Source organism: Heterostelium album, assembly GCF_000004825.1.
Source record: "Heterostelium album PN500 unplaced genomic scaffold PPL_scaffold6, whole genome shotgun sequence".
NCBI lineage: Eukaryota > Evosea > Eumycetozoa > Acytosteliales > Acytosteliaceae > Heterostelium > Heterostelium album.
Window position 1 is genome coordinate 584,150 of NW_008805068.1, and position 25,341 is coordinate 609,490.

Below are 25,341 nucleotides of genomic sequence, written 5' to 3' on the forward strand. Positions count from 1 at the left end.
GAATTTATGTTGGTTGCTTTCACTGTTATTATTATTGTTTATGATTATTTAATTAATTTTTTTAAAAAAAAAAGAATAAAAAAAAAAGAACCAAAAAAAAAATTAAGAAAAAAAAATCAAAAATTTAATAAAATGATTTATTAACTTTTGAAAATATTACTTAGTACATTGTTAACTTAATTGAATGAACATTAAGTTATCTATTTTTATTTTTATTTATTGATTGATTGATTACTAAAGGGTTGTGTTACTGTTAATTAATAGTAATCATCATCATCATAGTTATTGTAATTGTCATAACTATTACTTTCAAGTGCTCTTCTTTGAAATACTGAACCATAGCTACTTTGAACATTAGTTTCTTCTTCTTCTTCATCCTCATCCTCATCTTCGTCTTCATCTTCATCTTCTTCTTCATCTTTACTTTTTTGACTATTATTACAATTACTATTATTATTATTTAGTTTGAGTGAAGATATTAATGCAGCTGACTTTGGATTGTTAGCACTGATGATTTTTGGTGAAGGTAAGTTAGTTGGCAAGTTAGTTGGAGGGTTGGTTGTCGTGGTGTTGTTGTTGTTGACTTCCTTCTTAATGGGTTTAGGTTGCTTGGCTCCGGTGAGCATGCTGGAGATATCGATACCTGGATACATTGCTTTGAGTTGTTCCTCTTTAATCTCTTTCTTTGTCTTTACATCCATATCGATCTTTGAGTTCTGATAGAGCTTCTCCACTATTTTCTTCTCTTCGTCGCTTCTCAAAAAGTTGTGAAGTCTAGCTGATGGAATATCACACTCCCCGAGATCGCTACTCATCAAATCAGGGTGCGACTTGCACTCTGAGTTCTCCAACTCTACTGTTTCCAAATCGACTCCAATCAAAATACTTTCTTCATCAACATTATACTAAAAATAAATAATAACGAACGTTGTTAGTTCAACCATGACTCTATGAAATAGATATCAATAAAAACATACCATTAGTAGTTTCTCATAGAGTAATTCTTCGTTAAGAGTTGAAGGCAGTCGGAATCTGTTGTATTCTTCGAGAAACTTCAACTCTTCTTCAGTCACTTTGATTGGTTTGTTATTGTTGGTAGCATTCATCTTGGAAAGTCGGAGTTTGGCATCGATCAACTTGATCTTCCTTGTTATTCTTCTGAATGATGACTTGATAAAGGCTGGTGGTTCAACAAGTCCGTCTTTCGACTGACGATAGTACTCGCCACGATAAATACTAAACAGATTCTTTTCGTTCTTCTTCTTTTCCTTCTCCGCTGCTTTCTCGGTGTACTTTACTTTCTTTGGTGGTTTTCCAGGTATCGGGATTTGTTCCAACGTTTCTTTATCCTTTTGATTTTCATTGTTGTTGTTGTTGCTGTTGTTGTTTTCCTCATCGTTTCTTTCGTTGTTGTTGTTGTTGTTGTTGTTGTTTTCTTGCTCATCTTTTTCGTCGTCGGATCCACTACCACCGCTGTTGACATCGTCACCGCTATCATAGAGAGTTTCATCGCTATCGTTAATCTGGTTGGTTGTCGGGTTATTCAGATTGTAGTCTTTCAGAATGATGGGAATGTACTGATGGAAGTTCTTCTCGGTGATGAGCTTGCCGAGGAACGCCGACTTCTTACTGTAGGTGACCAGCTGTCGCTTCAGCTCTTTGTACCGATCGGTTATGCATTTGATACTGGTGGAGAGTACCGACGATATCTTTTTGAGATCGGGCAGTGCTCCGGTCTTGGCTTGCATCGACATATACACACATGCAACCACTATATTGTTGGGTGCACGACCATCGACAATCTGATTCTTATCGGCATAGTTTATCAGCTCCACAGTCAACTTTCTCAAGAATCTCATATCTTCGTTATCAAACTGAGTCTTATAGTGAGAGAGCACTCTATCGACAAACGTTGACAAATCACTCATATCCATTGGCTTTCCAACAATATTCGTCATCTTGAATGCAATCTTTCCAATAGCATAAAACTCAACACCCAGTTGATTCTAACAAACAAACAAATATGATAATATTAGTTAACTATTAACAAAGCAATTAACAATTGTTAAAAATAACCTACAGAAATATCCATTAAACTTAAAGGTTTCTTGTTGTGCTTGATTGAGATGTATGCAAGACCACCAGCTATCAAGTCGGCACGGTGTTTCTTTATGGAAGAACGTACTCTAAGTACATTATTATAGAATCCAATCATTTCATTCTTTAGTGTTGAACTTAACTTTAATTTATCACATGTTATATCAATACTATTCAATAACTATAATTATAATAAGAATAAATAATAATACATCAATTAGTAAAGAGTAAAATTAACAAAAAGAAAATAGAAAGTGTTAAAAACAAAGCAACATACATTCGTTGTAATTACATCAGAAGTAGATGTATATCTTCTTAGTACAGAGGAAGAGTCACGCTTCTTGTTAGAGATACTCTTGGAGTTGGAGATTGCATCGATCTTAACGGAGGTCTCCTCCTCAAACACCAGTTTCACTTCATTCAAAATAGTTCCGCATTGTGTACACACCAAAGTGCCTTCTGCGCTCTCTAATTCACTGCTTCCACATGATGTACATTGTTTTACCATTTAAATCTCTAGATTAAAATATAATACTAATATAATAATATATATATATATTGATATATTTTGATATAAATATTAAATGAAAAAAAATAAAAACTATGAAATTAATTTGTTTTTAAGAGATTTTCAAGTTTTTCACACCATTTTTCTTAAATTTGCATTCTTTTTTTTTTCTACTTTTATTTTGTAAATTTTAATAACATATTTACTTCTTAAAAAAAAATACAAATATAAAAAAAATGAATAAATAAATTGTTATTTCTTTATATCTAATATTATAATACTGTTGGTGTGTTAAATTAAAATAGATTGATTGTTGCTTGAATTGCTTTAATTAATTAATTATGTGTATCGCGCACTGCTTTTCTGATCTAGAGAGTTGTAATTCTTTGAAATTTTTTTCAAATAAATAAAACGAAAATATATATCATTTATTAGTTTTGCAAATTTTTATAATTTGTTAGAAATATAAATAGTATTTTTAACTTACATAAAACCTAAATTTTTGATAATGAAAGTCAAAAAAGAAAGTTCAAAGTCCAAAGGTTTGTATCTAATTAATTTATTGCACAAATTTTAACCTAAAATGATCATTTCAAATTTTATATATTACTTAAAATTTATATCAAAATAGCAACATTGCTATTAGAAGATTATTTCTTAGGAATGTATTTGATAGATAATATTATTTTTTTTATTTATTTAACTTTAGTTAACATTGAATTTCTTTAATCTATCAGATGTTCTTAGATCACTCATCTTTAATCTGATTACTTTACGTTTGTAGATAATTGTACCTATTGCTGCACCGGCGACAGCTACACCTCCGACGACTGAAACTGGGATCCACCACTTGAATGACTCTTTACTAGAGCAGTTGGTCTTTACTTTGCCTTTTCCAAGGAGAACTGAAAAGTCTGGATCGATCTGACAGCGATGTTCAAAGTTTGGAACAGAGATGGCGATATCGACTTCGGATCCGTCTTCGGCACGGTGAACTATCTTTTGGGAAACTGGGATGATACGATCGTCGGTAATACCACGATTTGAGAATCTACCATAGAGTGCATGTCCGTTCTGATTGAATTGGAGCCAGTGAAGGTTGGTGCCGTTTGTATTTTGGTCGATTCCTAGATCACCGTCTTCATAACATTGATTGGGTGCGCCCTGAACAATAGCAGACATCACAACATCCATAGTATTGATACGGTTCTTGAATTGCCAATCGAAAACATCGACCGAGAATTTAACGTTACCAGCAATCATTGAGATATTCTGTCTGGCAAACTCTACGTCCTTGTTCTTCAAGAAGTATTCAATTTGAACGTGTACCAGTTGTTTGTTATCCAATTCTATGGTGTAGTTCCAATGATATAGATCATCGTTCTTCTCGGTAGTGAGATTCCAAAGCATCTGGCTAACAGAGTAGACTTTAACAATTTGATCTACGTCTATTTCACGAATCTCCTTAATAAAGATGTTGATAGTTTCGTTGGTTGGTAAGATAATGTGGGCATTTGGATTGGTAGTGTTGGCATCGACTTTAGGTTGTTCAACAGTTGGGTCGGTTGTGTTTTTGGCAATGGAACAGATTGGACCGTACCATCCTTCGTAGCAATTACATAGTCCACCTACACATTGACCGTGTCCACTGCAATGTTGGTCATCACAGACAGCACCGTCGTCATAGGAGAACAAGTCGTTGAGTGGCGATGTCTTTCCGGATACTGTAACATTGACATTGAGATAGAATCCTTTTCCACCTGTCAACTCACAGGAGATCGATGAGTGTGGGTAAACAATTTGGATGTTGGTGCATTGTTTACCGTCAATCTTGACAGAAATGTCATCAGTGAACATTCCAAACGATTCTCCGGTTATTGTTACTGTTCCACCTTTAACACCATCAACGGATGTTGCTGATTTTACAACTGGACCATCATAAACAAACAATGGATTGGCAATACCTCTAATTCCGTCGACCATAACTTGTACATTCATCTTTGGTTGTGATTGACGACCCTCCATTATCTCACAGGACAACTCAGTGTGAGCATTAATTATTTTAACATCTGAACAAACTTCATCGGCAATCTTAATTTGAATGACTGTCTTATCGTTACTGAAATTGTTACCAACCAAAGTGACAATTCCACCGGATGTTGGTGCAGTAGTGATTGAATTAACATTGGATTTGGCATAAGAAACCATATCACCCTTTCCAACGAAGGAACCATCAATTGTCAATCTGGTATATGGATTACCTGCACCTGCTGGGGATACACATGTGAGTGCAGTGTCATTGATGATATTGACATTTGTACAATCATCGAAATTCAATTGGACTTCGGCCAATGAACTATCGCTACCAAAGTTGCTACCAATGATAGTTAATACATCACCTCCAGCGGTGGACAATGTTGGGAATGCCTTGTCCATTCTGGGAGCATTATAAGAAATGGATCCATTGTTACTGAGAAGAGTATCGACTGTGACAAGCACTGGCTTGGTTCCAGTACCGGCTGGAGCATTACATTGAATCGATTGATGTGGTACGACTACCTTGGGATTGGTGCATGGAAGACCATTTACTGTTACTGAAACTAGATTGTCTTCAATGTAGAAGTTCTCTCCTAGAATGATTATTGGACCACCTACTTTTGGTGAAGAAGAGACTTCAGTGATGATTGGATTTTGATAGGCGAATACGAATGGAGTGGATTCTTGTCCATTTACTTTGATAACGATGGATTTAGCACCTGAACCTGCTGGAGCATCACATGTTAACTTGGTATGTGGAACAATGATATTGGCATTAAGACATGGTTGACCATTTATTGTGGCAGTTAAATCTTGATTTTTGCTACCAAAGTCGGAACCTGTTACGGTGATAGCCGAACCATTTGTAGATGGAGATGCGAATTTGTGGGAGATGGCTGGACCAGTGTATGAGAATTTAGCTTGTGGACTGTCAAGACCATCTACGGTAAGAACGATTGGATAGTTGGCACCACTGCCTTCGCTGGCTTCACAAGTCATAATGGTATGATTGACAACGATTTTTGGATTGATACAAGTTGGACCGTTGGAAATGACCACTGATCTTAGTGTGACGGTAGTATCACCAAAACTGGTTCCTATTAAAGTAACCAAACCACCGGCAGTATCTACATTTGTAGTTTGAGAAATGGTTGGATTAGAGTATTTGAAAACAGCTCCACCTTGTTGAGGGGTGTTCTGACCTCCTACGACTACAGCAACAGGTTTGTTCGAGCCGGAACCAGCTGGAATGGTACACTCAAGAGTGGTATGAGATGCAGAGGTAACTGGACAGTTGACACCGCCAATGGTTACGGTAACTTGGGAGATTTGATTTCCAAAGTTGGTACCGGTAACAACAACTTTACCACCATTGGTCAATACTTCTGGAGCAGAAACAGTGGTTGGTGGTTGGTATGAGAAAGTCGGTTGACCAAGTCCATCTCCTAATCTACCGGATGCATTGATAGAAATTGGGAGACCTACACCCAAACCAACTGGAGCTATACATGTGAAAATATTGTTGTTTGATAATGGGACGAATTTTGGATTGGTACATGCAAGTCCACCAATTGATACTTTGATGGCACCGTCGTCGACACCAAAGTTGTTTCCTACCATGGTAACTTCACCTCCTGAAGTTGGAGCGGTTGTTGTACCGTTGATTCTTGGTGGACGTAACTTTTGACAGCTAGTACTGATTGGCTCTGTTACTTCGTAACCTTCTTGACACTTGCAATTGGTGTTACATCCTTCACCGAGATCACATTGTTCACTTCCTTGGATGATATGGTCACCGCACACCTCACAGGTGCTCGAACCGGCACACTCACAGAATGGACCTGAAAAACCTGGCTCACAAAAACATTCACCACATGTACAGTCACCATTTCCATTGCAATCATTAGTACATGGATTGATCTGACCGGCCAAAGTTACAATCTTATTCTTGGCATCATAGGTAATAATTTCCAAACCTCCAGTTTGGTCGAAAATTGAATGAGATGGATCGTTGATATCACCAACTGTTAAATTAAACCATTCTACTCCAACTGCAGTTGGTCTTTATAATAAAAAAATATAAATTAGTATAATTTGTATTTAAATATTTTAGATAATTTAATAACTTACTTGTATGGTTGTGTAATTAAAGGACTTGATTGAACAGTAATGGGAAGAAAAGCAAATGCTTCATCAACAGCACAGTCGGTAATATTTGGTAGATTTTTGGTAACAGTGAATGAACCAATACCTTGGGCGTAGGCAGCTAATCCACCACCTTGTTTGAGATAATAGGCAATCTCTTGCTTTCTTGCATTGAGTGCACGGATTTCACGTGTTGTTAAAAGACCACCACCCGCAGAGGCAATAACAAGTGCAGAATATTCACTCAGCTTGGCAGTTGGGAACTCAGAGTAATCAACATGATCGAAATGAACACCAACCTGGAAAAAAAAAAAATTAATTGTCAATAATTTTGTTTGAGATTTTTTTTAAAAAAAAGAATAGATTTTACATACAGTTAAATTTAAAGTATTTGTAAATGTTTTTAATGAAGATTTAACATCAGTTCCAGTAGCTACATATTTGCTTTCGACGTAGAGGAACTTCTTTCTGTTCGGTGCAGCCATATCGTTCCAAGTATTCTTGGTGGAGAAATCCAATGAAGCTTTAAGTAAAAACAAACCATTTCCGGAACCAGTTAAACCATGGAAATCAGGATCATGTCCAGTAAGGAAAACATTACCAGCCCATGGATAATTACCTATTTGAGAAATAATAATTAAATAAATTAATATTTATTTTAAAAAAAATAATATTTTAATAATATTTTACCTGAATATTTAATTTCATAATAATTTGAAAACTCTACACCATCATTTGAAACCGATAATAAAATATCGAGTGTCAAAGAATTTGCAACACGATCTGGTACTTCACATTGAATATTTGAGGAGTCTATAAAATAAACTGGAGTACTAACATTCTTTCCAATTGGATTGGAGGAGAATCTGCACACTGCGTTCGGACTGCTAGCAAAATCCAAACCAACTAAACTGATATTGAATTTACCGACTGTACACATTCTATTTGGATTTTGATTGGCGATCTTGGTAATCAGTGGTGCTTTACCATATGATGCCACCATAAAGGTAGTTATTAATAGAATTAAAAATGATATTTTTAATGATAACATTTTTTTATTTATTTAATTTAAATATTAAAAAAATTAATATATAATATTTAAAATAATATTATTTTCCTTTTTTCTTCTTCAATTTATTTAATTTATAAAATTAAAAATAAAAATATATAAATAATTATTATATTGGAATAAAATTAAAAATAATTAAACCAAAAGGAATAGAAAAATAATTAATAATACAAAAAAATTTTACAAATTACAAATAAATTTATTATTTATAAAGAAGAGAAAGAATAGAATAGAAGGAAATGAAATTAGTTTTAGATTTTTAGTTTAAAAGTCCTCATGTCCTTAAATCTTTTTAACCAGCAACATCACCACTTTAATTTGATTTACAAAAAAAATAAATAAAAAACATAATCAAAAACTGGAGACCAACAATCATAAGGTTTGGGAAAGTAATTTGCGTACTCCACACATAAAGGAGTCTCCAAAAAAAATCAAACCAGTCAAACAACTTTAATGAAAACAACCTTTTAATTTTTCGAAAGTGTCACTGTCCGTTTGTAAATCAAACATAAAAATCTGATAGATTTTGGCAATCTAGATGAAAAAAAAGATTTGAGGTTTTTTGAATATGATGATTAACAAAAAAAGCCGTTTTTTTTCAAGCTTGTTTTTTTTTTTGCGATGACAAAAAGAGATATTTCTCGCGATAATGAATATCGCAAAATAAAAAATCTTCGGTTTCTGGTTTCACCTTAAAGGAGGTGTTATATACCTACTAAATGAACTCTGTGTTTAAGTGGAATCAAAAAATATTCTTGTGGTTTGAAAAAAAAAAATAAAAAAAAAATAGGTGGTCATTAGACAATAATGCAACAATATCTTACACTTATATAGGAATTATGAGATGATGACACTTTGAATTAAAGAATTATTTCGTGTAGACAAAATAGATAGAGAATCAACATATGTGATGGTGCATATGATAATAAAACAATACTCTGGTACCCTAAAATAGGATATAATAATATGTTTTGTTTTGCTTGATTTTTTTTTGTGAACAACAACAAACAGAAATAAAGATTTACATCTTAAGATGTATCCAAATTCATATGATTTGATTTGGTTTGATTTGATTTTGGTATAGGCTGTTTAAATATATGATTATACATGCATTGTGTTTAGTTTTGTTTTGTTATTTACTTTTGTTTTTTAAGCTTTTTTTAAGCTTTTTCTAAAGTGAATTTTCCAGCGATTCCACTCTCAAGTTTGTAGTCACCTGTTATCAAACTGTCGGGAGATGTTGAGCTTTGTAGTTGACCGTTGTATTCGACTGGCAAATCTACACCATCACCAGAAATCACTTCATACTCTGTGAATTTAACGGTGTTACCATCGACAGTTCCTTTGAATTTAGTCTTTGTGGAGAATGATGTCCAATCGATGGTACCTTCGAGCATCTTCTCTGTCTTTCTTCCGGTGACTTTGAGAGACATTGCGAAATCTTGAACGAGCTGACCGTCACACTCTTTTCCAACGGTCAAGAACGGCAGATGAACGATCTTCTCTTTCTTTGACATCATGAGCTTGACGGTACACTTTTCGTCTTCGGTCTTGCCGTCGAGTGTCACCTTGCCGTTGGTGGCATTGGTAACGATCTTCAACACATAAACGGTTGGTTCGAGTACGTCGTTATCGATCGGTTCATAATCATCTAGTGTCAAAACACCATCTTTGATTGTCGCTCTAAACTTTGACTTTGAATTCTCGAGAGTTGGCCACTCTGTTTCACCTTCAAGAGTCAGCGACTTCTCATCAAACTTTAAGATTCTCACAAACATTGGATGTGATTCGCCTGCCTCTAGATCCATGAGAGTTCCACACCATACACAGCCTGGTTCGAACGCCTTGTATGTATCGACCTTTGCCTTTTTCAATGCCGACTCTGCATCATCTTTTGTATCTCCATTAGTTGTTGCACCACTTGCTGTATCATCTCCATCCATATCTTTTCTCTTCTTATCTATATATATATATATATATATATCATTACATTTATTAAATTAATAAACATAGCTATATTTCATTATCATAATATTAATCTATTATTCAAATATTACCATTTTTTAAAAGATAATCCTTTGGGTCTAATCTCTTTGATTGAGTGATAGACTCTGTGATGAATTCTTTCTTTACAACTGGAATATCTAGTTTCTCTGCTTTTTCAATTTCAGAAGTCAAGCTATTATCGTTACATATTGCAATGGTTGTCTATTATTGATATTTGGTAACATAGCATTAGAATATCAAAACAATATAGATGCCAAAAGTTAACTCTTACCTTTTTATTTATAGATCTTGCAACTGTACCACCAAGATCAGATAAAGTATCTAATAATTTATCATGTTCATCTTTATCGGATGGTTTATCTAAAAATACAAATACATCTTGTTCGAATATCTCTGTTGCCATTTTAACTAATTATAAAATATCATATGATTAATGATATTAAAAAAAAAAAAAAAAAAAAAAAAAGTTTTAATTATCAACAAAATTTGACAATTCTAGGTAAAAAGATTTTTAATTTGCAAATTCGATTAAAAGTAATTAAGAGATAACTTATCGTAGATTTGGTATCTATAATCTTTTATGTCAATAATGTTTTGGTTTTTGAAAGTGATGTTTTACTATTTAATATAATCTTTAACAAAATTGAGAATGAACAAGTCTGTTATTAAGATCATTTTTAAAAATGTTGTAAACAAGATCGTTAACACAACAACAATTGAATTGTTTTATTTTATTCTCTTATTGTTGTTGAAGTGACTATCATGCTATGCTATTTGTCGACAATATTAATGAAGCATTGATAAATCCAATAAAAGAATGTAATTTATAATTGAAATATTATTATTATTATTCCTATTATTATATAAATTTAAATTTCTTGATTGATTTTTAATTTTGATTTGAGCTCTATCTATTTGTTTTTTTTTTTTTATCTTCTTGCAGTGAATTTAACATCTTCATCGTAGTCATCGAAATTCATTTCGTCGAGTGCATCTTGATCTATACCACTGAAATCGATGTTGGTATAGTCGTTGTTCATCAACGAGAAAAAGTCGTCGTCACTGATCATCTGTGAGGCGACTGTCGGTTGGCTGAGAATGGCAGCGCCACCACCGGCACCGTCGGCAAACTGTGTATCGGTGCTGTCCTGATACGATGTGAATTCACCCATTTCAATCTCGTCGACATCGAACGCTTCGTAATCGCTGTTCTTCAAGCCCGAGTAGGCCGATTGTCCATCGGTGATCTTTGTACCCTTGAAGGCGTGCACCGTCTCCTTGACCATGTCCTTCTGACTGACCGAGTTAATGACCGACTTGAACACCGATCCCATCTCCACTCTATGAATGAGAGGTGCAGAACTGAACGCACGGACTCTATACAATTCATATGGAAAAGCATAAATATGTAGAATGGAAACACCAAACATTTCAAAACAAATTAAGAAATTCTAAAAGATTATAATTATAATTATTATTAGTAAGAAATTGCTAGATAAGATAGTTATATTATTATAGTTACATTTAAACCAACTGCAATTGCAGCAGAATCCATTCCATCTATCGCTTTGATTATACCAAATTTAACCATACCAGAGATGATGACGGATTGCCAGAAACAAAAGAATACTACAATCTTGATAGAGGTGAACTTTAAGAGCGGACTGTAGGGTGCAAGCTCTTCGATCGCCGCCTGATAGAACAACACAATAATATAGAGTGCAATAGTAACCGATATATTGATGATTACAGATGAATAGAGATAAAAGTTGTCCACTGCCAGATCACCTTCAGTATAATAATCGAAATACGCTAGAATTGCTGATACCAATGTTACTGTTGGTCTAATCAATACATATTGTAACATTCCCATTCTACAAATCTGGAGAAAACGTCTATTGTTTTAACAATAATAATAAAAAGAAAACAAAACAATTATTTATTAATTAATAAACCTATTCTATTTATAAATGATGACTACATATACTTGATTAATTTAATACATACTCATTTGGTTTTACTTTACAAAATAATGGAATCGGTAATTTCAATGGTGGATGCGAAACAAAATGTGTAACTAAATTCTTATCACCTCCACCATAGTTTACACATAAACAAAAGAACATATATAATACATAAGCTTCATAACTGGTTATAAGATTAATAAGTAATATTGATTATATTAGTATAATTAAAATTAATTAAAAAGAATGATTAAATGTTACACTTACCAATCTCTAAAGAGTGAAAAATAAACTTCAATTTTATGTAGTATGAGAGATACAAAAGAGTAGATTGCGTATATCGGTATCATGAATACGATACGCACTATATAACGTTGGTGATCCGGCTGTGTGTAATATTTAAGATGTTTATAAATGAGATGTGCCGAGAGTATCGTTGCCAGCACCACAAACACACCTGCAATTGCAAAGAACGCCCAAACCAACGGCACAGAGGGAAAGAATAAAAGATTAATTAATATTTCTCCGGTTGGTGTCGGTGTTGGATTTGGCTCGTTGCTTAAACTATTACTATAAGATTCATCTTCGATTTTACTAAATAAATGTTGATTTGACTGCGATGCTGTGTATATCAGTGGTGAACTTAAACTCATCTTCTATATATATTATTTATGTGTGTGTATGTATCTATCTAACTATCTATCTACGTATGTATGTTATATATGTGTTGTTGTTGGTTGTATCTATAATATCTATAGATATATATATATTAAATAAAATTACTATACTATTATTATAAATTTTAGATTATTATTATTATTTCTAAATTGGTTACTTTTGCTGAGTTACTAAAACTAGTTCGGACTATTATTAATTAATTCTGATAATTTAAGAGTGATGTTGGTTTGTTTGAATGTATTTAATTCAATTGAATTGTTGTTGTTGTTGTTGTTGTTGTTGTTATAATTACGCACTATTGGTAATTATTTTAATATTTGATATGAAATAAATGGTCAAAAAATAATAATAATATATATTTAAAATATAATAAATAAAAAAAAAGAGGGAGAAGTGTATGTGTTCTATTGGTGGTACCAATTATTTGTTTGGTTGTGTGTATGTGTGAGAGTGTGTGTTTTTTTTTAATGAATCAATACTTTGTTTGACTCTTCTACTATTACTACACGAGTGAAAAAAAGGGGAAAAATAAAATAAAATAAATATTTGAACTAAACTAAAGCTATGTAATTAATTAACCAAAAAAAAAAGGTCTTTTAATAGATAAGATAAGTAAAAGATAAGATATACTAATTGTATTTAGTTGATTCGTTGTTATTATATAAATAATATAAATCTTTTTTTTTAATAAAAAAATAATTATTTATTTATTGTGTTAAGACAAAAAAAAAAAAAATAGTAAACAAAAAAATAAAAATGAATAAATTATTAGGGTGTTTTTTGTATCTACCCAGTGAGATTGGTGAATAATTATTATGATATGAGGTGAGAATTGGGGAGTCTCATAACCATCAAGGAATAGGATCAGTTTTTTTTTTTTCAAAAATCATAAAAAAAATTTTTGATCAAAAAATAAAAAACTATTAAATAAAAAAACTTTGGGATAAAAATAGTTTCGTTATAAATGATGTTTAATATTAATAACATAAAAATTTAATAAACCTATTTAAAATGATAAATTTTATTTGTTTCAAATACTTTTTGGAAAGATTTTTATATTTGAACATAATTAAAAAAAAAAAAAAAAGAAATTCATATTTAAATTTTCAAAATTTTATTTATTTCAAAACACGTTATTATAATAAAATAACTAAAAATAAAAACAAAACTTTAAATATTTGTAAATAACTATAATAAAACTTCATACACAAAACAAAACAAATAATTGATCATTGTCCTTTTCTTTTTTGTGTTGGAATTTTCTTTTCATTCCACCTGTGAAAAAATATTTTGATTTTTTTTAATTTTTTTGATTTTTTGACAATTTTTTTTTGAAAGAACAGAAAAGAATAAATTAGTTTGGGTGACATAACAAGTAATCTCAGGACCTTTCAATCAACTAATATATTATATTAAAATATATTTATATTAGATTTCAGTATACTTGATAAGCATAGATAGATAGATAGATAGGATAGATAGCATAGTTGGAAAATGGATGAAGAAAACTATAATGATGAATATGAAAACTCTTTCTTGGGTGATCTAGGTTATGGTGAAGAGAATCAAAACGAAGGTCAATCTACCTCTCAAATTGAGAACAAACCAAAGATCTTCTTGATGGGTTTAAAGAGGTAATTTATAGAATAGCAACAAGAAACAAATCAATCAATCAATCAATCAATCATCAAATATATAACAAACAATAATAGTTAGAATCATGTTGAACTTACTTATAATAATAGAACCACAACATTAATAAGCAGAAACAAAATTTTACAAAATAAAAATAAAAATAAATAATATAATAATTAAAAACAATAATGATGATAGATAGATAGATAATAGATAGATTTGTTTGTTTAGATATAGTATATATATATATATTAATATATTTTATATTAAAAATATATATAAATTTATAGATCAGGTAAATCATCGATTCAAAAAGTAGTATTCCACAAGATGCTTCCAAATGAAACATTGTTTTTGGAGAGTACAAGCAAGGTAGTAAAGAACGATATCTCGAACAGTTCGTTCGTTCAATTCCAAATCTGGGATTTCCCAGGTCAACTCGATTTCTTTGATCCAGCCTTTGACTATGAATTCATTTTGAACAACTGTGGTGCCATCGTCTTTGTTATCGATGCTCAAGACGAGATCACCGAAGCTCTCATGAAATTACATCAAACTATTGTTAAAGTTCATCAAGTAAGTTATTACAATCAAACAACAGCACCATCCATCCATCAAACAAACAAACAACAAAGTTTATTTATTAATCTTTTTTTATTATTATTATTACCAAAAATCAATCATTAGATCAATCCAAATATACATTTCGAAGTATTCATTCATAAAGCCGATGGATTGTCAGATGACCACAAGATCGACAGACAAAGAGACATTCAACAAAAGGCAACTGACGAACTTGCAGATGCCAACATCCACATTCACCCAAGTTTCTACGTAACCAGTATTTACGATCACTCTATTTTCGAAGCATTCTCTAAAGTCATTCAAAAGTTGATTCCACAGTTGCCAACTCTCGAGAATTTACTTGATGTTTTTATTTCCGTATGTATTATACATTTTGGATTAATCTTTTATTATTTTAACATTCACTAATTCTTATATATATTATTTATAATAATAATAATAAAGAGATCAAGAATTGAAAAGGCATTCCTTGTAGATGTTGTAAGTAAGATCTATGTTGCCACTGATAATTCACCAGTCGATATGCAAACCTACGAGCTTTGCAGTGATATGATTGACGTTGTCATCGATGTCTCTTGTATCTATGGTTTGAAAGAAGAGGAAGAGGGTCTTGGATACGACCAAGAGTCACACTCTGTCATCAAACTCAACAATGGAATGGTATTATATTTAAGAGAAGTCAACAAATATCTAGCATTGGTTTGTTTATTACGTGAATCAAATTTCGATAAGCATGGTATGTCTTATTATTATAAAACTTGTATAACAAATCATAATAATGATGACTAATCATTCATTCATTTAATCAATTATAATATTATAAATATAGGTTTGATCGATTATAACTTTATGTGTTTCAAGAAAGCCATTGAAGAAGTATTTTCAAGAAGAACCGCTCAAAGTAAAAAGAAAGCAATCAAGAAGAATTAAATAATTATACACAACAACAACAACATCATCATCATCATCAACAAATCTATTAAACATGATCATCTTTATCAATAATCAATTGTGATCATTACAATCTCTACACGATATCCAAAATATTTAAAAAAAAAATGAAAAAGAAAAGAAAAAAACTTTACTCTTTTATATATGTTATTTTTTTGTTATAATAAAAGAAGAAATCTCTTCATCCATCCTTTTCGTTATATCATAATCAAATTAATTAAGGCGCTTGTTGAAGAATCAGAGAAGTGTTCGCACACGAAAGAACACTTTTTTTTTTTTGGATAGAATTCGAATTTCAGAGTGGTAAAAATTCTATGTTCTCTTGCTAGTTTCCTGGTTTGGATAAAGAATGAGTTTCAATCAAAAAAATTAAAAATAAATTGCTTATAGTGAATATAAATAAACAAAAAGTCTAAAAGTCATTTCTCATTAAATCAAATAAATTAATTTAAACAAATAAATAAATAAATAATTAGTAAAACTAAAATAAAAAATAATTAAAATGCAACAATCACAACAACAACAACTCCCATATAGAAATATAATTAGTGACGATCATCCAATTTATAAACCAGAAGCCAATAGATATCATTTATATATTGTAAATTCATGTCCATTTGCACATCGTGCTTATATTGCACTGAAGCTAAAAGGATTGGAAGGTATCATTGGTCTATCCATTACAGAGCCAGTATTCGATGACGAGTTGGGATGGCAGTTTTCAGAGAGTTATCCAGATCATGTTAATGGATTTTCAAGTATACCAGATCTCTACAAAAAGTCAGGCAATCCAGAGTATACAGGAAGATTTACTGTACCACTACTTTGGGACAAGCAATCATCGACCATTGTCAACAACGAATCACCAGATCTTCTTAGAATTCTAAACAATTCATTCAATCAGTTTGTAAATTCCGAAACTTCTCCTATCGATCTCTATCCATCTGATCTCCAATTGGAAATCAATGAATTAAATGGAAAGATTGCCGAGCATATTAATAGTGGTGTTTATAAAGTTGGTGCTGCTAAAACACAAGAAATATGTAAGTAGTTGATTTTTTTTATTTGTTTCTTATAAATTCATTATATATTAATAATTATATATTTCCATATTAAATAGATAATACAAATGTAGATAATTTATTTAAAACATTCAATGAGTTGGAAGAAAGATTGGAAAAAAGTGGAAGTAAATATTTGTTTGGTGATAGATTGACCGAGACAGATATTAGATTATTTACAACTTTGATTAGATTCGATATTGTATACTATCATGTAATGAAGTGTAATCTTAAACAAATTCAACAATATACCTATTTAAAAAAGTATTTGGTAAATCTTTATCAAATTCCAACATTCAGATCAACAGTCGACTTTAATGAAATTAAAACCGGTGATTATAAAGCTAAAGTTTTCAATCCTTCTGGAATCATTCCAATCGGTCCAAACATAGATTATTTGTTACAACTTTAATAATTTTATAAAAATACTTCTAAAGAAAATATATTTATAAATGATGACTGACGTTGAAATTAATTAGATCGATCGAATTCTAATAGTTATATTATATGTAAAAATATAATATCAAATAATAAATATTTTTCTCAATAAGTTTTTTTTTAAAATCACTTCAACTTCATTTCATGAACCATTTTATTAAAACTTGATTAATATGATGTTAAAAGTTAAAAGTTAGTACTATAGTTTTGTAAATATATATATTGATATCGATAGTTAGTTAGTTAGTTATAGAAATATAGAAAATACTACATATTAGATACAGAGAAGGGTTAATTACTCTTTACAATTTGCTGGTTGTTGTCGGTTGTTGTTTGTATCATCTTTATAGCTTTCTATCTCTTTTTAAATAAACATTGAAAATAAGAAGAAGATAGTTAGTTAGTTAGTTAGATAGATATAGTTCGTTAGTTAGTTAGTTAGTTGTATATATAAGATATAGAAGAGAGAGAGTGAAAGAGATGGTTACAAAGAAAGGTGTATATATTCTCTGGATACATGACCAGCAATTCAGTAAGGAGGAAGTGGTTGTCAATCCAGATCACTTCCCAAAGTTAAAGGTTAATGATATTCTAGAGATAGCGTCACCAGCCAATCCACAGAGAAAGCTGTGTCTGCGCGTCAAGTCGTTGGCACCAGTGAAGGGTGCTCTCCAGATAAGCGTGGCGAAATACATTGCCTCGGTGTTTGATTTCGTATCGCGTCGTGAAGTGATAGTCAATGTCATCGCTGACAAACAGGCAATCGTCGACTTTGTAGAGTTGTCGTTCAAGGATCAGTATATCGGTCGTTCCGACATGTGGCGTCTAAAGCTGTCACTCCAACAGGAGTGTGTCTACGTGCTGAAGAAGCTGTCGTTCGCGCAGGTGCGTGCACAAGTCGAGGAGATGGTTTCGAACGGCCAGAAGGTGAGTTCCGGTCTCATCGATGAATCCACCAAGTTTGTGTTTCGTTCGCGTTCCGCCAAGTTCATTCTGCTCATTCAGATGTCGAAAGAGATGTGGGATTTCGCCGACGACGGTGATCTCTACTTTGAGAAGGCAGTCAATGGATTCTTGCGTTCGCTGTTCTCGAGGTGGCGATCGTTGTCTGTCAATCACACCATCACAATCATCTTGTTTTCACGTACCTACTTTGATAGCGCAGAGATTCTCGATGAGATTCCAGACATTCCGCGTAACTCGCGCGGTCAGCTCTTCCAAGATTTCTACAAGGTGGTCGTAAGCGATGAGACACGACAAGACTGGAGTTCTGTCATTGTCAATCTGAAACGCGAGTTTAACAACTATCATCAAATGGTAAACTGGGACATCTACGGAAGAAACTCTGCACTTGGAAAGAACTCTACTGCTTCCCAAGGTAACTTCTTAGAGGCAATCAATCTTGGTATGTCTTATTTTGATAAAGTAAGTAAATGGTTAACTATTTTCATGACCATCATCATTATTATTATTATTATTATTAGTTGTTTACTTATTATATTCAATCTATTTTCTATATATATATAGCATTATATTGATAGAGATTTCACTAGAACAGGTCAAATGATTGTAGTAGTTTCACCTGGCACTGGAATATTCGAAGTGGAACCAGAGATTAATTTGCTGACAAAACAGAGAATGATTGACAATGGTTATGGTTGTGATTTAATCTGTCTAAACAAACAACCTCTACATATTGTACCACTCTTTAAATATTCAAATTTACATCCAAAGAGACAACCATCAATAGATATAAAATCAAATGTAAGTAATGTTACTTTATTAGCAATGAATGACTTTGAACTAATTGATCATGGTTTATCTATAATATTATTGTTATTACAGAGTTTATTTAATGTACCATATTGGCTGGCAATCAGTTTTTATAATGAAAATACCAATAGTTCAGACATGAATAATATTCAATCGTATAATAAGTTTGTACCGCAGTTTAGAATACCGGATTCACCAATCAACTATTTCAGTGATAACGCAGGTGATCAGAGCAGTAGTTATAGTGGCGGCAGGTCGAATAACTCTGACTTTTTCGTGCCGAAAGACCCTAGAAAGCTGCCGGCTTTTGCACTACAGAAACCACCCAACAAATATACATCTCATACACTCGGTGTCAACTCTTATGAAGACACCATTTTCAACATTCCCGAAAAGATAATGAGCGGAGAATCGAATCAACCACCCATCGGTGAGATACTAGACGACTACATGCAGACCGACACAGACATGTCCGAAGTCAGTGACACTGAAGATATACCAAACAATACACCATCCAATTATAATCATTTATTAAATGTATGTAAACATTGATCAATGATAAATGATTAGTTTAGTTTGAAAATGAATGAACTAATTTATTTTAAACTTATTATTATTATTTCACATAGAGAAAGAGAAATAGTTTATCAATTAAACCATCTAGTTCACATGAAAGAACATCTACAATGTCGTCGGGATTTGTTGCCAAGAAGAATCAACAACACTCAACTTCATACTCTAGTTCTTTCGATAAGAATTTTGTGGCGAATCAATTGTTGTCTGGAAGCAGAAATAGGTCGTCGACGATTCAGTCTCAGGCTGGACAGCAAGCTGTCATTCCTCCGATGTACCAACAGCCAAAGACTATCAATCCATTTACCTATGATAACACTCCGTTCCATCTGACATCGAATCGTCGTCGTTGGTCACATCTCTGGTTCTCACCAAACACCTATATCTTTGGTACGACCAACACCAACCCGAATCCATTCCTTCCCAATTGGAAATCGCTATGTGAACCTGCTTCTCTACCGATAACAACGGACTACTTTCCTTCGCAAAAAGACTTACTCACTAAATACATAGAGTATGTCCATACACTTACACTTTCACCCGATGAGAATGAATATCACAACAACACAGAGGCATTGCTAAAAGAGTTGATATCACAGCGTTTGGCACAGGGTTACCAGTTGATCATGGCGGAGACACCCTCTGGCAGCGGCACCAACGCCACACCGTCCACGCCACAACAGGCTACAGCACAGGCACCATCCACACCACAACAAGCACTCAGCGGTGCTCGAACCATCAAAAAGAAAGTATATCAACTCTCACTTGGACACGACTTCCATGTGATAACATACGATCCGTCCAATCTAAGTATCCAGGTAAAGCGTTACCAGCGAAACAGTGGCAGAGATCTGCCCAACTCTCTCCAATACATCTACTTCCTCTGTACAGCATACCACAACCAATTCATCACTCAATCCATCACACTTTCACACCAGGCATCTGGTAGCTACCCTTGGAACACACTCGACAATCTTATCTGCGGTACCATTAGCGAAATTAAATCGAATCTAAGATACTGGAGAGTTCAATTTGCCATATTACCACTTAATAATAATAATAATAATAATAATGAACAATTAACCTTAAATAGCAATAATAATAATAATACTTTGAATGTTGTAGATAATAATCATACAGTTATTGCCAATAATCAATTATCACCAACATTACAATCACCTTCACTTTCACCACCTGCTCAAACATCGTTGTTGACAACTATGATTAACAGTTCCAATCCGATAGCACAAACCAATAGTACAGTTTCATCAAGTAACAATGTTCAACCAGCACCCACAAGTGCCAGTGCACCAACTTCACCCGTTAGTATAAAGAGTCCGATCAATGTCAATACTAAACCATCAAACTCCAACCAACTTTTACCTGGTCCAAACCAACAGAAACCACTCAATTCCAATACAACTTCACCCACCACCTCTCAAGAGCTATCCAATACAACTTCGGAGGGTGGACTGAATGTAAATGCACCGGAACACACCGAAGATGAAAGAGTTACATCTTTCACCAAGTTCAAAGAGTTTGTCAACTCTATCATCTCAAAGAATAGCAATCAAACACTGGTTGCTGCTAATAATAACACTACCAGTGCCAACAAGATGGAGGTCAAGATAATATCGACACGCCAATTGATGGCCCTGGAAAATACACTGTTGGAAATGGTTCCATCGGCTTCTTTACCCGACCAACATTCACTGCCGTCAGAGTACGCCGTCAAAGAGAAACTGGCACCGATCGACATTGACGGTATTTTCAATCGCATGAATCTACCGCAACCAATCGGTCTAAAGATGGTAGACAGGAAACATCGTTTGCGTACCTATCGCAAGTGTTTTGTTGGTTCTGAGATCATCGACTGGATGCTTCAGAACGTGGATGTGATATCACGTGACGAAGCAATGTCACTCTGTCTATTGATGGTCGAGCGCAAGTTCATCAAAGCAGTCGAGAAGAATCAATTTGTTGACGGATTCCATTATTATCGATTGAAAGAAGACGGTCCCATGACCACAACCAGTCTATTCTCATCTTCGTCGTCGTCGTCATCGAATTCCACCGCTCAAATCAAGAAGGAACCAATCACACCATCACAACCAACCAAGATGCCATCGAACAGTTCACTTTCCAACTTGGTGGAGCATGAACAACAACACTTGAACAGTGCAAGTGCTGCTGGTTCCACTAATTCAACTCAACCCAATTCACCTACTTCCAGCGTTCCAACTTCCAACAACAATAACAACAACAGAAAAGATACATCTCCAACAATCGAATCTTCACCAAATTTCTCACCGAAATTAACACGTATGCTATCTAGCTCCTATATGGATGGTGGTACTTCGCCAGCCAACATCATACCAGAGTTGCGTAACTCTGTTGGAACTCCAGGTCTTGCTTCCTATGCACCCGGTGGAAACTATCTGCTACAGCAACAACAACAACAACAACAATCCTCAATGTTGTCATCAACTTCAACAATGACACCATCAACTAATAACATATTAGACAGCTATGAGAATCCAAATCAAACTGAAGAACAAAAGATTGAGATGGATCCTTCCAAGACCGATCGTTATGAGTGGATCATGATGAAATACGATAAATCATTTACACCCTCTAGATATTATCATATCGAATTCAAGTGGATGGTCTGTACAGGTTGTGTTGTCGATGAATTTGTAGGCAGTTGTATCCGTAAAGCCAAACAGTTTGGTCTGACACTGATCCAAGTTCCAATGGAAAAGAAATACAGTCCATTCTACGCACCAACACACATCAAGTTGGTGATGAAGCTGATGCAACCAGAGGTGATCAAGGTGATCTTGGCACAATTCAACTTCATACCCGATCTAATTCGTAAGCGACCAACCAGTCTTGTCACAAGAAACGATCTCTATCTATTCTCGGATTCCGACGTGTTCTACACCGAGTATATTCATCGCACAGGAATGTTGTTTGTGCGTGTAGTTGAAGATGGATTCATGTGTATAGTTAATAACGCACCTTCCAACCGACAGTTCCTCCCGGCCGCTCTGACATGTCTGAAAGGATTCCAGGATTTGGTGACACAACTTAACTCCACGATGCCATCGATTATCTACCATACTCCCGACTCTCCATCTCTGTCATTCGAAGATTCATTCCTTCATTCGGGTTCGCCACAGTCGAATCTACTTCGATCGCTACCACCACAAGAAGCAAACTTCCTTTCATTGTTTGCACAAGGTTACACAGCTGGTGATAATCTATCTTCCTCACCAGAGGATGAACTATCATCACGTCCCAATAACGATTCAAACAAAGATCACACTGACAACCCTTTATCTTCAGACAACAACATCAGTGATACAGAAATGGAACTCAATCACACACATCCAGAAGCAATGTGGGAATCACAAGAAATCATATATTATAGTGTAATGTCAAGATCACCAACCATATAATATAGTTAAATAAAATATTTATTGATAGATAACATAATAATGAGAATTTTTACTGGTACATTTAATTCTGTTACCATAATCTTACTAGTATAAAAAAATAATATTGGCAAATATAATTAACTATTAGTAAACAAGTTTGTAAAATAAATACTGAATTGACTATACTTTTATTCAAAATAGATCACCAAAAAGTGAAGAATTTTAATAAACACAAGAGATAAAAGTGTTGGTATTGATCTATTTCAGGCGTTGGGCAACTTTGAATATTTTTACTTGAACTGATTTTTTTTTTATTTAATCTAATCAAAAATATTAAATACATATCATTACAAAACATTCTAAGTTATGAATTTTTTATATAATTATGATAATCGTTCTCCTGTAATATCTATCAATGGTATATATCTTATGCTTTTTGGTTGAGTTTTTAGTGTTAACAAATCGAAATATTTAGGTATTTGCGGATCTAGTCAACCATTGGCTTCGCAGGTTGGTATCGATATTTTGAAATCAGGAGGAAATGCTGCGGATGCTGCCGTAGCCATGGCTGCCACTCTTAACATAACTCAACCTTGGTTAGTAACTATTGTTCAGAAAAAATCAATGATCAACTTATTTATCAGCAACTGCTTTTAGTTCAACAGGTATTGGTGGTGATTGCTTTGTGCTCTATTACAATAATATAACAAAAAAAGTTAGCGGAATCAACGGAAGGTAATACAAATCATCCCTTATTAGAAAAGAGAGAGAGAGAGATTTAAAAGCTTACTAAATCGTTTATTAAAGTGGCAGAGCACCATCAAAGTTAACACTTGATTTAATAAGAGAACGTGGTATCAATGGAAATTCAATACCTTTTGATAGTCCACTTGCCATTACAGTACCGGGTGCTGCAGCCGGTTGGTGTGATACTGTCGAGCATTTCGGAAGTGGTAAACTGAGTTTTCAACAAATACTTCAACCCGCTATCGATTATTGTGAACAAGGTGTTCCAATTCATATTATTACTTCTCAGGATTGGAATGCCAATGCATATCAATTGGAAAGATCAGAGAATGCCGGTGAGTTGAAAATAGATGGTAAAGCACCAGTAGTTGGTGATATCTTTAAGAATCCAACTTTGGCTAATACCTTTAGACTACTTGCAAAGCATGGAAAAGATGGATTCTATAAAGGTTCCGTTGCTGATGCAATCATAAAGGTGATTAACAATCTTGGTGGAGTAATGACACATTCCGATCTTGAGAATCATACATCAACACTTGACACTCCAATCTCTGTAAACTATCGTGGATACAATGTCTATGAAATGCCACCCAATGGTCAAGGTTTAACTGTTCTACTAGCATTGAGAGTAAGTACTATTACTTTATTATTATGTAAACCAATAAAACGAATCAATAACATGTTCTGTTTAATAGATTTTAGAAGGATTTGATCTAAGTAAACTTGATCCACTATCAGATCAACATACACATCTTTTGATTGAAGCACTTAGACTTAGTTTTGCAGATACAAGATACTATGTTGCAGATCCTGAATTCTCAAAAGTACCAATAGAAGAGTTGCTCTCTAAAGAATATGCCGAGTCAAGAAGATCGCTCATCAATGAATATCATTCAAATAGAACTATTGATAAAGGCTATCCAACAAACGGTAGTAATACTGTGTATTTATCAGTTGCAGATAAAGATGGAAATGCTTGTAGTTTTATTAACTCTAATTATACAGTATGTCATTAATATTTAACTAAATTATAATTACTAATATACTATTGTTTATTTTAGGGTTTTGGATCAGGTATTATTCCGAAAGGATGTGGATTTACACTTCATAATAGAGGTGCTAATTTTGTATTGGACGAAACACATCCAAATTGTTTGAAGCCAAATAAAAGACCATATCATACCATTATACCATCTATGATCACTGATAAATATGGTGAATTGTATGCCAGTTTTGGTGTAATGGGGAAGTTTATCCAGCCTCAAGCGCAAGTGCAAACCATTGTTAATCTAATCGATCACAAGATGGATCCTCAAGCAGCACTTTCACACCCTAGATTCATGATTGACGGTGGTGATCATCCCAGTGAAGTGTACTTTGAACCAGAATTCGCCAATATATTGGAATCACTTAAGAAACGAGGTCATAACATTGGTTTGGAACCAGCACATCGACATATTTTTGGTAACGGACAAGTAATAGTTTCAAAGCTTAACAATCAAAATCAAAGAATACTCATTGCTGGCTCTGACAATAGATGTGATGGTGTCGCGATTTCCTATTAAAATTAAGAAAGCTATTTGTTGTTTAACAAGGTAAAAAAGTGTAATAACATCATCTTTATTTAATAAAT

At 33.4% G+C, this 25,341-nt stretch overlaps 9 protein-coding genes across 9 annotated transcripts; 5 read left to right on the forward strand and 4 right to left on the reverse strand.

Annotated features, from left to right (window-relative positions):
- Positions 1 to 257: 257 nt before the first annotated feature.
- Positions 258 to 2,605, reverse strand: PPL_06813 (uncharacterized protein; the record flags this gene model as incomplete). Its single annotated transcript, XM_020577664.1, has 4 exons — positions 258 to 905; positions 978 to 1,937; positions 2,081 to 2,278; positions 2,375 to 2,605. 4 exons carry the CDS (start codon positions 2,603 to 2,605, stop codon positions 258 to 260), a joined length of 2,037 nt encoding a protein of 678 aa, XP_020432112.1.
- A 705-nt stretch (positions 2,606 to 3,310) lies between these two features.
- Positions 3,311 to 7,838, reverse strand: PPL_06814 (IPT/TIG domain-containing protein; the record flags this gene model as incomplete). The annotated part of the gene is made up of 4 exons (XM_020577665.1): positions 3,311 to 6,704; positions 6,773 to 7,086; positions 7,162 to 7,406; positions 7,478 to 7,838. 4 exons carry the CDS (start codon positions 7,836 to 7,838, stop codon positions 3,311 to 3,313), a joined length of 4,314 nt encoding a protein of 1,437 aa, XP_020432113.1.
- Positions 7,839 to 9,016: 1,178 nt separating this feature from the next.
- On the reverse strand, positions 9,017 to 10,266 carry PPL_06815 (uncharacterized protein; the record flags this gene model as incomplete). The annotated part of the gene is made up of 3 exons (XM_020577666.1): positions 9,017 to 9,816; positions 9,914 to 10,064; positions 10,135 to 10,266. The coding sequence occupies 3 exons, from the start codon at positions 10,264 to 10,266 to the stop codon at positions 9,017 to 9,019; spliced, it is 1,083 nt and encodes a 360-aa protein (XP_020432114.1).
- A 526-nt stretch (positions 10,267 to 10,792) lies between these two features.
- Positions 10,793 to 11,989, reverse strand: tmem184A (OSTA/TMEM184 family protein; the record flags this gene model as incomplete). Its single annotated transcript, XM_020577667.1, has 3 exons — positions 10,793 to 11,314; positions 11,386 to 11,758; positions 11,871 to 11,989. 3 exons carry the CDS (start codon positions 11,987 to 11,989, stop codon positions 10,793 to 10,795), a joined length of 1,014 nt encoding a protein of 337 aa, XP_020432115.1.
- Positions 11,990 to 12,241: 252 nt separating this feature from the next.
- Positions 12,242 to 12,403, forward strand: PPL_06817 (uncharacterized protein; the record flags this gene model as incomplete). Its single annotated transcript, XM_020577668.1, has 1 exon — positions 12,242 to 12,403. The coding sequence occupies one exon, from the start codon at positions 12,242 to 12,244 to the stop codon at positions 12,401 to 12,403; it is 162 nt and encodes a 53-aa protein (XP_020432116.1).
- A 1,596-nt stretch (positions 12,404 to 13,999) lies between these two features.
- Positions 14,000 to 15,655, forward strand: ragC (GTR/RAG family Ras-related GTP-binding protein; the record flags this gene model as incomplete). The annotated part of the gene is made up of 5 exons (XM_020577669.1): positions 14,000 to 14,139; positions 14,431 to 14,716; positions 14,828 to 15,082; positions 15,170 to 15,461; positions 15,555 to 15,655. 5 exons carry the CDS (start codon positions 14,000 to 14,002, stop codon positions 15,653 to 15,655), a joined length of 1,074 nt encoding a protein of 357 aa, XP_020432117.1.
- A 523-nt stretch (positions 15,656 to 16,178) lies between these two features.
- On the forward strand, positions 16,179 to 17,149 carry PPL_06819 (uncharacterized protein; the record flags this gene model as incomplete). Its single annotated transcript, XM_020577670.1, has 2 exons — positions 16,179 to 16,719; positions 16,797 to 17,149. The coding sequence occupies 2 exons, from the start codon at positions 16,179 to 16,181 to the stop codon at positions 17,147 to 17,149; spliced, it is 894 nt and encodes a 297-aa protein (XP_020432118.1).
- Positions 17,150 to 17,655: 506 nt separating this feature from the next.
- On the forward strand, positions 17,656 to 22,982 carry PPL_06820 (DEP domain containing protein; the record flags this gene model as incomplete). The annotated part of the gene is made up of 5 exons (XM_020577671.1): positions 17,656 to 17,972; positions 18,336 to 18,600; positions 18,703 to 18,939; positions 19,021 to 19,485; positions 19,578 to 22,982. 5 exons carry the CDS (start codon positions 17,656 to 17,658, stop codon positions 22,980 to 22,982), a joined length of 4,689 nt encoding a protein of 1,562 aa, XP_020432119.1.
- Positions 22,983 to 23,327: 345 nt separating this feature from the next.
- PPL_06821 (gamma-glutamyltransferase family protein) lies at positions 23,328 to 25,273 on the forward strand (the record flags this gene model as incomplete). Its single annotated transcript, XM_020577672.1, has 5 exons — positions 23,328 to 23,379; positions 23,437 to 23,557; positions 23,769 to 24,336; positions 24,404 to 24,712; positions 24,770 to 25,273. 5 exons carry the CDS (start codon positions 23,328 to 23,330, stop codon positions 25,271 to 25,273), a joined length of 1,554 nt encoding a protein of 517 aa, XP_020432120.1.
- Positions 25,274 to 25,341: the final 68 nt, after the last annotated feature.